At 44.0% G+C, this 14,071-nt stretch overlaps 1 protein-coding gene across 1 annotated transcript; it reads left to right on the forward strand.

Moving 5' to 3' along the window:
• The first annotated feature begins 240 nt into the window (after positions 1-240).
• Positions 241-13,233, forward strand: Dap (cyclin-dependent kinase inhibitor dacapo). Its single transcript, XM_076447184.1, has 2 exons — positions 241-2,220; positions 8,918-13,233. Exons 1-2 carry the CDS (start codon positions 1,656-1,658, stop codon positions 9,016-9,018), a joined length of 666 nt encoding a protein of 221 aa, XP_076303299.1. The 5' UTR covers positions 241-1,655; the 3' UTR covers positions 9,019-13,233.
• Positions 13,234-14,071: the final 838 nt, after the last annotated feature.

Below are 14,071 nucleotides of genomic sequence, written 5' to 3' on the forward strand. Positions count from 1 at the left end.
CCCATTAGCTTTTCAATGGGGCAGAAAAATAAAGTTGGATGGTATTTATCAGGGGGCTTGGGATACCGGGACACGTCCAATGGCTACAATCAGCATTCTGCTCGTTTATGTTGTTGTGGAGAAGGGGCCAATAACTGTACAAGCTTCGTTGTGCGTATTTTCAAAGAGGCGAATCGCTGCGCTCAGGACGAAGGGACTATACTCGGCGAATGGCGGTTATTTCGTTCCTTCGACGAACAGCGGCGGGGCGTCGGGGAGGGGAGGATGGCGATACCGAATTAGCCGAGGACGGCCGACGACAGGCGAAAACGGCCGAGCCGTTCGGAGGCTTGGTACTCTGCAACGAGAGGCGCTTGCTTCAGTCGCTAGAGAGCGCTTTTCACGTGTGGGACGTGCCTTCGCGCAACTCTTCTAGTTACACAGCACGCACGCACCTCGCCGAGCGTCAACATAACTGCGCAATCGTGTTCGACCTTCCGCCGAACTTGGAACCACGCGCGTGTCTTGACAGTCCTGTGTTTGGCGGGAACGGTGGTACTCGGTCATTATTGGATTTTACGTGTCGTACGAGTCGAACCTGTGGTGCGGCGGCGTGCCATCGTGCAGCATATTGGTGGTTACGGGCCGTGTGCAATATTAGCGTTTTCCGTGGGATTTTCTTGTGACTTCGAACGAAGACCGAGCGTGTTATCGTCGCTGTGCTTTATCTCGGCCGGTCGGGACAATTACGGAGTCGGCACGTCGGGTTACGTGACCGATTTCAAATTTGAATAACACCGTCGTAATCTTCGCGGGAACACGTCGAAACACGCTCCTCCTCGTCGCTGGGAGGTTCACGCGCAAGTGCGCGCGCGACGTTGCCGGTTCGAGTTCTACCCGCGGGCTATACGGCTAATTTCTGAGAGAAAACCAGTCAAAAAGTGCGAAACTGACTTCATGATCAACCACCGGATGCTGTTTCGAGTTTATCCGACGTCGAGCAGTACGAGGAACTCCCTGGAAATATGAGATAGCCGCGGCTGCAGTTTTGATATCGTCATTGGTACATAAGCAATATACAGTGCTTACCGTGTTGCCAAACTTTCTTGTTGCTAGTGCACGTTCATCGACGGCACAGCTCTAAACAGTTTGAAAACCGATCGCGGGTGTGTGGCTGTCAACGGTCGCCGTCGCGTATTGTGTCGAGAGGCGAGTAGTCGACGATCAGCGTAGTCGCGAGACGACGCTGGTGCACGGCCATTATTCGAAATTCGGTGGATCGCGCCACAGCGGTGTTGCCACGTCTCGTCGGGTGCCGCGAGTATACGGACGGTGTCCCGTGCCGCACAGTTCCTGGAAGAATCATCTCCGTAAATGGGACACGTGTGAACGCGTCGGAATCGATGCACATACTATGGTCAACCGTTGGTAACCTTGTGCGCGGAAACTGGTGGTAGTAATAGTGGTGTGCGAGACGCGCGCCAGCGCGCGAGTGGAGGAGGACCGCGTTCCGAAAACATCGAGGCACGAAAGACACGCGTGGGATAGAGAGCCGTCGCTAAGGCGAAAAGGAGAGTGCTAGAGAGAGACAGAAAGGAAGAAAGAGAGATTTCGTGTGTGTGTGTTACTGCGTAAACGGAACGGGCGGCGTTGCCGGCACGAAAGACTGACGAAATATGAGCGCACGAGTATTGAATCCGGCGATGATGACGGAAATGAGTCGGAATCTGGGTGGAGGACGAACGGCGCCGAGCAGAGCAGCCCTTGCCCGTGTTCGAAGGGATCTGTTCGGGCCTGTCGATCATGCAGCGGCAAGAGCACTCGCCGAGCGGGAGCTTCGCGCTCAATCCATGCTCGACGCCGAGAGATGGGGATTCGACTTTCACTTGGAGATACCGCGGGCGAATTCGAGGTACGAGTGGGAGCTGGTCACACCGCAGGACGTGGTCCCGGAGCCCTACGCCCTGCGAGGCATGCCCTACTTAAGGAAACACGCACCCGGCACGCCGAGAAAGGCCCACGATTCCTCGCCCACCGTCAAACTCCATCGTAAAGAGTCACCGGTGACCACTCCGATCCTTCAAAAGGCGGAAAGAACGCCGCCGCAAGAGCCGAGGGTACCGCAAATCGGCGAGGTCACCATGAACGAAATATTTGACCTAGACGCTGAGAAGAAAATGTACATCGTCGAACCCACTACCCCCATTCTATCCGCGACGAGGAAACAGTCCTCCATAACCGGTAAGCGATAAACTCTGTACTTCTTCTTGTCTCTTTTCCTCGCTGTTTATCGCGTAATTGCCATTGTACGTTGGAAATGGAACTCGTCGCGACGACACGCGCGCATCGAACGATTCCGCATATACAAATGCTTGAGTCGCTTAACCCTTAAGTCCACATTTACAATGCACTAAAGAAAGGAGACTTAGTTGTCTACATACATAATATGTTTAGTATTTATCTTAAGCGCATTCATAAGAATATATTAGGTGACGTACAGAGGCAGTCAAAGTTAATGTAAACCCTCAAATGATTGCGTTAATCACGTTAAGCAACGATCAACATAAATTTGAATAATGGTTGAGGGTTGAGCGTATTGCTCAACAAGCTTTAACCTACGAACAGAGGTGTCTGGGCCCATGTTGATTCTCGTTTTCATAGATTTTTTTACGATTTGTTGTACGTTTGAAATGGACCCGGTCAGGAGCCATTTTGACTCTTCTTTTTGGAGATTTATTTCGGTTGGGACCAAAAACAGCCACAGATGAGTTTTTATAGTCCTCAAGAAGGTCTCGCCAGGGTTAATTTAATTTTTGTTTTTCGGTATCCGAGAAGTCATTTCTGTAGATTGTAATGTACTGAACATGAATCTGGAATCATGTTTTACGGTTTACCATCACCCTCGGGTTTCAACACTTTTCGGCGGGTTATTTTGATTAAGAGTTTTTGCAAAAATGAAAGTCGCATACGTGACGTCCGCCAAAGTTACACATATGTGATGCCGCTGAAAATGTGTTAAGAACAAATCAAAATTGACAACCAATAATTCGTACATTATAGAACAGAATATAAATTTCAATATATGTATTTACTCACAGTTAGGGAATGTTAACTACACATTCAAGGAAACCGAAGTTGCGCAAGAGATGAACACTTGTTTACCATGACGAGAGTATCAATTCTCTGACTAAACACTCTTTTTAGGCATCATGAACTAACATACAAAAACGATTGCACAACAGTGTCCGATAAGAGTAATAGAATAATTAGACGCTAGATAAAATTTGTGAATTTTGAATCATTCCGACCACGTCTACAATCTTGAATATGGCCAATCACTAAAGGCGTTAGTTCGCGAAAAAGTTGTTGCCCCCCTGCCACGTTCGCTGTATATTTTCAATGGAACCAACAGTTTCTCCATTGAATGAACCGCTTGTTTTGATTGGCCAGTTGGCCCGGGAGTTGATAAGCTTAATTATTTATTAACGCGAGTTAACCGTGCGCTGCACTCGAGACTGTTTTTGATGATATTTTGCAGCAGGGTGTTCCCCACGGTGCGGCGGTTTCGAAATATGTAAAACAATGTCGACTGCTGATGATAGTACATATGTACTTTGCCGGGTCGATTATCGAACTGAGAACTGCTGCTCTGAGGCGAGAAAGTCAACGTCGTTGCACCGATTTAGACGCGAAATTCAAAAGTGACACGCATTGGTGCATCGGCGCGGTCTGTGTTTAATTAATATTTACACTGGGAATAGGACGATCTTTTGCTCGATGTGTATCTCGCGTAAATATCGAGAGAAAGCATGAAATAGAAGCGTTAATAAGCCGCGGCGAATTAAAAGAGCTCCAGCTTCCCACGCTTCGTTTCCCTCCTTTTGTTTTAAGTCTGCCGCCCCGGCGAGATAATCGTCTATTGCACGCGAACTACATGTTATTCGCGCATCCATTGTCGCTTATATTTTTCTTTGAAAAAAGATAGAAAGACGGGCAGACGATATGGAAGTACATATCAGTCTCTCGAGATAATCGCAATGTTTGTTTCGATGTATCGCGATGTTTTTTCACAAAACGTTTTTTGCCGAACTGAACACGCGTTGTTCTTCGTATTGAGTACAGTAGAAACACGCTTTTAATCTGTCCCGGTCGGCGTTACAACAGAAAACGGTTACATAGTTGCCCAGCGAGAAAGAGGAACGTCCTGAATTATTCCGTTCGATTAAACGAGCATTATCGGAGTTAATTGACTGACTGGCATTATTTATACGGAAAGCGCGTATACAACCTAGGTCAATCTAACTCGACGACCGGCAGGCAAGGTCTACGACGATTTACGTAATTACGTAAACACTTGATAAAAAACTGCACAGACGGTCGCGATCATCTAGCCCCGGGTTTCTCTCGATCTATCAGTTCTCTTGGCGAGATCGACAGATCGCGCCGGGCGAATGTCCTCGCGACAATAAAAGGAATATTTCCGCGAGCGCAAACATAGATAAAAACTATCTCTGCACGTTCATAGACGCCGATAAGCTTCAAAATAACGTCCGGGGAATGTATTTTTAGCACGGATAAGTATCGCAGCTGTGTATCGAATCGGTGATAATTGGACAGTACATATGCGTAAACACGCGTGACATAACGATAAACATTATTATGCACAATTCGACTATCAATGATCTTGAGCTGGTCGCGCGATCGAAAGGATCCTATCGGGACTCTGTACTGCGGTGACGAAATCTTTAAAAGCCATATTTACAAGCCAGCTTGTGGTCTGGTCAAAGAGTTGAGTCGGTGGTAAACAAGTGTAGATGAGGATGGCGTGAGAGGCGCCACAGCTTTTAGATATGCAGTTAACACTTTGCCTACGGAATAGTCCTTCAAAAATCAAAGAGAATTTTCTAATAAATTGTATCTAGTAGCAATGGCAATTTTATATGGTAACTATCTCTCTTGTACTATCAACATAAAGAAAATTATTAATGTCAATAGATGGGGATAGGATCTTGAAGTTACACAAGGCTACTTCTTTGTATGGGTCTGTGCACAAAGGCCCATTGTGTCCGACGTATCTTTCAGTGGGTAAAAGCCTTTCAAAAAATAAGAAAAAATTTCAGGGACATGTTCAAACCTTCCCAATTGAGAGTAGAACGATTTTAATATGTAGTTCGCTACCTGCTCGGTTGCGAGAGATCTCTGGTCTTCAAATTCGGTCGGACACGAACGACCCCGGTTTACAGAGTAATTAGCGTTTGGGACCCCAATCACAGATCGAGCCAGTTTAAAATACTAAATCGTTGCTGTCCAGAGGAGAATACTGAACCTTTTTGAAGATCAGCTCACCACCCAAGGGTGGTAAGCCACCGCTAGCCAAAGTGTTGAAAAAGAAGCACGCTGGCTTTGTTTATCTGCACCGACTCGTCCCTTTTGAGTTCGAGTATATTTAGTCCTGTGCAAGAGGTCTTCCGTACAACCGCCATTTTGTTCGGCTGGTACCTCGCCGTCTACTTCCCCTTTTTTCGCCTATTTATTAGTCGGGCCGTGCACACCACCCACGCGACGCCACTATTTCTGGCCATGACTCGTCATGTGTCCCGCACGCCGTGCATCTACGAACACCGTAAACACATTTTGTGTCACAGAAGCACGCGACGCTCTTTTGTTTATTCGTAACATTGTATCCACCGCTGGCTGTAACACGCTCCTGGATGGATCCGTCAGGATCTTGTATATTTTCAGTACCATTGTATGCGATGCACGCGCCTAGCAAGGGTAGCAGTTGATTTTGTAACTCTGGGCGAAAGTTCAGAGGACTTGTTAGGTTAGATGGACAGGGGATGCACGGCAACAGTGGAGGGGTTGATGAACCCTGATGGACATATGGGGTTCGCTATAAATTGTAATTCTGATTTGATGATTCAGTGTAAGGAGCCAGTGGAAGGTCAGCTGAAGATGTAGTAAAAAATATTAGTAGTGGCACCCCCAAAATGTTAATACATGGTATGGACATGATATTTGGTCCCCTCAGGGTTTCAAATTCATTTACCAATCCCTCTTCCTCTTTCCACTCTCACCATCGCCTTTTCAGCGGGACCTACTGTTTATGGTGGGTTCCGAACCACCTTATGTTAATACATAAATATGTTTAATATTCGTTCTTGCCAAACTAGTAGTAGTCCTACCAAATAGAAATCAATTTTGCTTTGCAGTATGTGAAACGTATTGAGCTAACAAAATTTCGTGCAAGTCCTCAAATAGCTACGTCAGACTAAAAAATTCTATTAATTAGCCCCCTATCCAAAAGCACCACAAACAGAGAAGTTCCGTCATTCCTCGCTAATTAGACTCACATTCCCCATCGTTTCCACAGCTCAATATTGAGTCGCGTGCGCATATGACAGAAACCGTTATTATTTCGTGATAGTATCGCGTCGATACGCTCGCGAATCGGTCTATCGATGCACCCCTGGCTTCGCACCCTTTGGTTCGTTGGCTACGAGTATACGGGACGAAAAGGGAATTCGTAACGTACCTTTTCGGCGAGTGCTATGGGGGTGAGTGATTTTCGTAACGTACGTTATTAATGAGCCACGCGGTCAGCTGTGCCTGTCCATATGGGGTTGGGCTGCACCCCCGTTCTTTCCGATTCCCCATCAGCTTTTGTTCACGCGTGCGACCTCGCCATGAGACTATGCGCCTCCTGCTCGCATGGGGGTATCAGCTGTGCTCACAGAGAGTCCTACATCCCCCGAAACACACACGCGCGCACACAAGGGGTGCGGATGGTCCCCTGGGGTGGCTCGATTGGTATTTAAAATCGGGATTGCTCACCGGTACCCTGACCCGCATGTGCGTGCAACATCCAAGTATTTAAATTTGCACGCAACGATTCCGCGAACGAGTTCGATACCTTGCCCGTTGATCGATGAAAGGGTAGCGTAGGGGGCGGGGGGTTGAAGGGGTGGGCCGCACAGTCATCGGTTCAAAATCATCCTGGTTGATCTGAGAGGGAGATAAATCGAATCCTTCTGATGTACTGTATTGTCTAATTGGATGCCGTGGCTCTGAAGAATTTTATAATTGGGCGGCCATTTTTGATTCACCTCCTGCTGTAGAACTTATGCTGAGGCACTGAATGAATTTTTTGATTTGCAAATTGTTGCTGTAGAGAACTCCTACTCGAGTACCTAGAATAATTTTAGTTTACTCAGGAGTGTGAGGTGTCAAATGTTGGAATTAAATCAGATATGAGTGCGTCTGGGTGCCAGCAATTCCCATTTTCTTTTTCGTTTGGTTTGATTAACGACGCGACGAGATTAGAGTAGGGGTCACGACCGTTCACGCGCAGCTGTCTCAGCCATCTCCATAATTCGTGTCGTGTGCCATGGTGATCGAGAGCTTAGACACATCGGAGGAGGGGGCTAGGTTGGGAAATCGAGAGACAGATGCATCGGGGAAAATATACTTTCCCCCGTGGAAAATTCGCCAAATGTTCGCTCTTTAATCAAGGGGGAGGATACAGAAGTTCTTGCGACGATACTGAATCGAATGGGACGCGACGTGACTCATCATCCACGAGTATTAGCCGGCGCAGGCCGTGTTTTTCTGCAAGCTTCCTCTATCGTGACTCATTAAAGGCCCGCAAACAACGTCTCGCGGATTAAACCGGAGAAAATTATAGCGAGCCTCCGAGACACGTTTCAATTATCCACAAGCTGGACGAGATTCCCAGTTGTGTGTATCGGCTACTGATACAGTTCGCAATCAGTTCTTCGGGTTATCGACGAAGATGCACGAGGTCGAGCTTTATATTGCACGCGATTACGCGAACCCGATTCCCCAGCGACCTTGGCTCTTCTTTGTAGTACATTTCGCGAATCTTTTTCTCCCCCTGGATAAATCATCAAGCAAAGACTTGTCACGAGATCTGCTTCCTCAGATAATTGGGCCCCAGAACTTGGACTGCGGGATTTTATGCACTAATGACATCCTCAATTTGAAAAAATGCTGCAGGGTACTGAATTTAATCAAATTTAATGCAATGTTTATCTGATCGAGGATTTAATGGAATATGCAATCGATTCAACTGATTGCTGTCTGATTCCAGTTCCCATAAATTAAACCATGAGGATCCTTGCCCAGTTAAAATCAACAACTTCATTTCAATTCGTACCATTAGTATCATTAGGCACTGCTATTAGGTACTCTAATTACAAAATTCTGCTTGCAAATCACTTGTTCATTAACTTTTATGTTCGAGGACATTTAGACAATTTTTAGTTAATTTTTACTACACTGTACTACACAATTTAAAATAGTAGTCAGGAGTTGATTAGTTAGACAATGAGATTATTGAAATTCAGAGTCAAAATGGGCGCAGGCATTGCCATTCAAGGTGTCATTTAAAATCACTATTATATGTATAGACAAGATTTTACTGTCTATGTTGTTCATTAATAATTTAAAATCGAAGACACAAATAACACCGAAAGTAGGGAATAGAAAGGACCTTTATTAATTTAAAAAGATTGTTAGTTCATTTTCCGGACTATGTTTCTCATGGTCTTTATCTTGAAGATTATATGACCTTGCCAAATAGATTAAAATCAAAGAAACCAGGTGATGGAAAGCATCCTCCTTGAAAGTAGAATAGAAAAGGATTTTTATTAAAATAAAATCCTTATCTTAGAAGTTCCCCGACCATTTGCACAGAGTTCCCTAAGAATTTATAATTGAAGACACGCCTAAGTACTAACTCTAGGAGAAGAACAAAGCACAATTCCTTTTAATTAGCAAATGTAGTGAGCTCACTTTTGGACGTCCTCGGTGTAAGGACTATAGTCCTTATCTATGAGCGACCAGTTACAGCGAAGCATGTTTAATTAATTCGATCGTAAACCCTAGCTAACTCGTTTGGTTTATTGTGTGCTTTCAGACTTCATGAAGAGTCGTAAACGTAGCCTAAACGGTAGCGCGAAGAGCATGATAGAGCCGCCGGAGAAAATGGCCCGCAACGCGGGTCAGATACGCAGCTAAGGAGTCTTCCGAGCTTCCTCCTTCAGCCTCGCTGTCCTTCTTCCATCAATTCTGCGGATCGAGAGAGGCCGCGGGAACCACCGGAGCAAGCTGTGAGAAGCCTGAGCGAGCGACCATGCGAGCGAGGCGAGACCACTGCCAAAGGAGGAACGAGAGAAAGGCAGAGGCAAGCTCTGGCAGGAGGCGCGAGGTCCGTTGGCTGTGCCATTCACATAGATTTATCCGCCATGAATAAAACGTGGACGGAAAACGGTGGCCAGTGAAAAAGAAAAGAATCGCTCCGTTTTTCGTCGCTACACACACACATACACAACCCCGATACATACATATGCACACGTGCATACACTGACATATAAACAGGTACATAGATTATATTTTTCGTAGCCATGCCACGGAAATTAAAAAGTAGTAAAACGGAGAAACACGAATGGGTGCTCAACTCGTTGTTGCTATTTTCTTTTTCCTTTTCTCTACTTTTTTTATTTTATATATGTACATGTAATTCATCGTGTCGTTATCTTTTTTGCAGTAGGTTTAGACAGAGTAACGATTAGCATTACCCACACACATATATACATATATGTATGAAGATATATGTATGTTGTTTTGGAAGAAAGAACGAGAGAGTGTGTGTGATACTGAGAGAAAGAGAGAGAATGTAAGTAATGATCTATTGAAATTAATGTAATATATTTGTTCGTTCGAGTCTAAAGAATGTAACAACGGTGGGATGAGTGACGACGATGATGACATAGAATATACACGTACACTTTAGGCGAGAGCAAGAGTGTAAGCAGAGAACAAATTATATAAATATTTTTAGAATACACACGTAGATTTTAAGCCACCTAGCCGATAAGTGGAAAGTGCATTTCAAAGCATAGACACGGAGAAGGTCGGTTCGAGGCTGATCCAGGAGCCCCTGTGAATTGAGAGGTCCTAAATGAGACTCGTGAGTCCTCAGCGACGAGTCCTCCTTGCTGGGGACCCACGGACAATATAGAAGAAGCCATGATAGGTTTCGCGGTGGCTTCGATTGACGAAGTCCTTGAAACGATCGCGAAATCACAGGACAATAGTTTCTTTAAAAAAAAATAGCTAACAAAAAGCGACAATCTTAGCTAAAGAATTTTACATATCTGAGATTAGGAGACCTCGTTCCCAAGGCCCACAGGTGTAACCTTGGATCAGGCTCGAAAGATCGACAGGGAGAGAGATATGATTTAGATACGTAGCTGGTTACCCATGTTTAAGCATTGATCTCCTGTACGACTTTAAGAAAGTACAGCCGATGCCAAATCACCCCGCGATTTAATTAATTTTCTTACTTCTTCTTGCGCTCCGCCGCAGGGGTCCTTTGTATTCGACTCCCTCTACTCTCTGACGCCCCTAACTCATCATGCTACCCCTGTAAATAGTGCGTTGACGCCCCGCGAACATCGCGACTCTTCATCCTCTAAAATTAACCTTCATCCGTCTCTCAGGTTTACAGCTTAACACGCTGACTGCGAATTTTATATGATTCAAATAAGTTTCACTGATTTCAATCATAGAAGCGTTCAGCGTTACCAATAATAATTATTAGTTACTTGATAATGGAACTCGACTTACACTACATATGGTTTGATATTTAGTAGTATCAATTTTTTGATAATCACATTGTTAAAGAATTCCATAGCTGAGAACGTGTTAATCTGTCCTCTGATGTCAAATTGACACAATGGTAAATAATGAAATTTGCAATTGCTCTTTTCTACCAGAACACATTCTAAAACTGACCAGAAGCAAAAATAAATCATCCCTGTGCATCCTATCCAGTGGAACTTTCCATATTTCAAATGTGGTGTCGATTGATGTTTAAACTTGAAGGAAGCTATCATTAAGCCTACCAAAACCTAAGTTGAGAGAAATTGAAAATCTGATTATCCTCGTCGTGTGTTCAGTATTCGTGAAAATTGTGACAAATTGACACAAGGCGTGGATGAGGGTTAAACAGAAAAATTGTAAACAATCAGAATTTTTGTAATTTTAGAAGGCCGCGATATCGCGTCGCTCTCCTTTTAGCGTTTTAAAATCAGGTGGTAAACTGTGAACCGTTCGAAGCTCTCCGAAACGTCCTGACCCCCTTCGCGAAGGTATTAATTCGGGGGATGGACTTACAAAATAGGTAAGAACGTTGCAGGTACCATTTTAGCGTACCCCTTGCAAGTACAAATCGTGGGAGGCCTTTGAACGGTCTCGTAAAAAAGAAAAATTTCAAGAGAGCGAAAGAGAGTGACAGAGAGAGAGAAAGAAAGAAAGAGTAAGAACACTAAGAACATAAAATCTCTGTATCCGAATCATCGTCTTTTGCGTTCACGAAAGATAAGGCTCAGAGTTATACAGAGGGGACTATTTTTTTCGGGACGAGCCAAAACCACCCCCTTTAGCCACCCTTTACCGGTGGCCCGATTAATGTAAATGTAATTGTATATCTCTTTAAATGGTATATTGACTTTATAATGGTAGCTGTTTATTACAAGGTCTATAATGATTTGGTTGAAGCCATCCTCTGGAAACAGCCCTCCCACCCTCTCTATCTCGCACCCTGCTCCTCGGTATAGACATTTTTCTACCCCCCCCCCCGTTTTGAGATTATCATTCAAAAATACGACTGGTGGTTACAAAGCTATTTTTTGGCCTGTGATGGGGCCCCACGGGGGCGTCGTTGCCGGTCCAAGTGGAACATATTCTTTTAGAGGAATTCCAAATGGTCGTTGCTTTTTCCTTTGTGTCTTTTGGTGTTCGAAAACAAATAGCGCTGTTCGTCAACGTTCGCGATTTCGGGAGGTGGAGTTGATTGGAACTTGCAGAGTGTCCGTTTATTTCGATCACGTCGCTAAACCATGTGTGCTTGTCGCTTTTCAACAATTGACTAAACGTCCGGCACGCGCTGCATCGCGCTTTGCATTAATTGGCCTGCAGTCGGCGCATAACACGTCGCAACAACATGCTCGCATAACGACGCCACTTTTAATTCGAACTGGAGCTTCGCGATAAACTGGACTACGGGTCTTTGTATTAGACAACAATTTTCTAAATAGATATTTGTTTACTCTGTTGACACATTGTCTATCTATTAACATGAAGCTTAAAGGTATTTTTATAAACAGTGACCCTGGAAGAAATGAATAGAGTATGTTACCGAAACTGATTTGACAAACTGAAGCTCTAACTTATGGACTTTTGAAAAAAATGTTAGATATGTACCGATGTGTTAATAGGTAATTTTAATTAGTTGACACTGTTATACTAACAGGTGCGAATGTTTCCGATATTTTTATTTTAATATATTTTTGTTGCAAACGGACAAATTCCGCAGTTCAGATAATCAATCGATGGAAATCAAAATTTATTGAACGTGATAAACAGACACGGACATACACACACGGACGAACGTATACATGTTTTTTCGTTTCGGCTTCGGCTTTTTAATCAATCGTCGACCATGATCAATGGCAGACTGCTCGAGTTTCTAGTATTTTTCTACCTGTTGCAAGAACGCAGAGGGCGAGAAGAAAGGCCAGAAAGAAAGCGTCGAACGAATCTCGTCGGACCTAGGTACATAGGTCGCACACGATGCACATAATGCACACATTCGCAAACGCATTCAAACAGATACACATACAATTAACACATGCACACAGGCGTCCACATAATTCAAGTAAGCAAGGAGTCTGCCGTCGAGAACGAAACGAAAAATATAACAAATAAAACAAAAAAAATAGTAAAAAGAGAATAAAAAATCGTATGTCTATGTAACCCTGTGATGTATTAGTATGATCTCAGTAAACATAACTTAGCGTGTACTTCTTATTTTGTAATAAGTAGATGTATATGTGCGTTCGGAAACGTGGCGTAAGGATCCCAGTTATAAAAGAGTGTGTGAAAGGAGAGGTTGCTGCATTGCATACGGCCTGGGCGTGTATGCGAGTGTGCCCATGTTGCTTATGACTTGTATGTTTGTGCGTGTAAATGTTGTCGAGCAAGAGGAATCGTTTGAAAAACGGGAGAACAGAAATACCCAGTGTCTTACTTCCAGTTGGTATTCGCATAAGAATTCTATGTGTAACGACAATATATTATTATATAAACCATAATCGTAAGAGAGTCTAAAAGAACTAACCTACATAAGTGAATGCCTATGTTTATTAAAAAAAAGAATTATCTATAAAACACCTGTGTCTGTTTTGTAGCACTGGGCCACCTGGCGGGTACACCTTTGATAACATAGTAATTTAATTAATCCAAATGTGATAAAGTTAATAACAATTCTGTATTACACAACTATAGAATCCCAAACTTCTTGTAGAGTCCCCTTCTGTCTCCAAAATGGCGGAAGACGTCAGAGACCAAGAACAAAAATGACCAAAACAATAAAAGTTTCCAATTTTGCACTAAAATCAATTATAAATTACATAATAAATACCGGACTAATAGTTGATACACTTAAGAACATTTTGTGTTATCCAAGATTTACCTGCACATCCGCTTATTACAGTAAACCACTTAGTATCCACACGACAAATTCACACACCAAAAAAAAATTGTGCATCGTCCTCATCCCGTTAATATTCAGTTATTATATCCTTCAATGATTCTACACCATCACTACAATGTGCTTTAGTCGAAACACACTCTTTTGCAGAATACATACAAGTCCTAGCAAATAATCCTTCCTCGTTGACTAAGAGTAGTGTACAGAGAATTCCCTGGAAAAGATCCGGACAGGTGCAGAAGCTGTGCACACCGTGAGAGTAAATCGGTACCAGGTCCAAGAAAGCAGGTGTTCCTGAGACGAGTATTTACCTTCGGTAAGTTACATTTCGATTTTACGTCGCCCTGCTCCTCTTTCTTTCTTCACAGTCGTTGCGGTCGGGATTCTTTCCCTCGAGGATGAAAACGGTCCAACGTGTTCAAAAGAGGTTTCAATGCGCCAGGAAGAGAAGGGGAATCGGGAGATCAATTTGGTAAATTTGTGTCGATGTTTTGAGGCGTCCGATCGATGCGAGTG

This window comes from Lasioglossum baleicum, chromosome 3 (assembly GCF_051020765.1).
Source record: "Lasioglossum baleicum chromosome 3, iyLasBale1, whole genome shotgun sequence".
Classification (NCBI taxonomy): Eukaryota; Metazoa; Arthropoda; class Insecta; order Hymenoptera; family Halictidae; genus Lasioglossum; species Lasioglossum baleicum.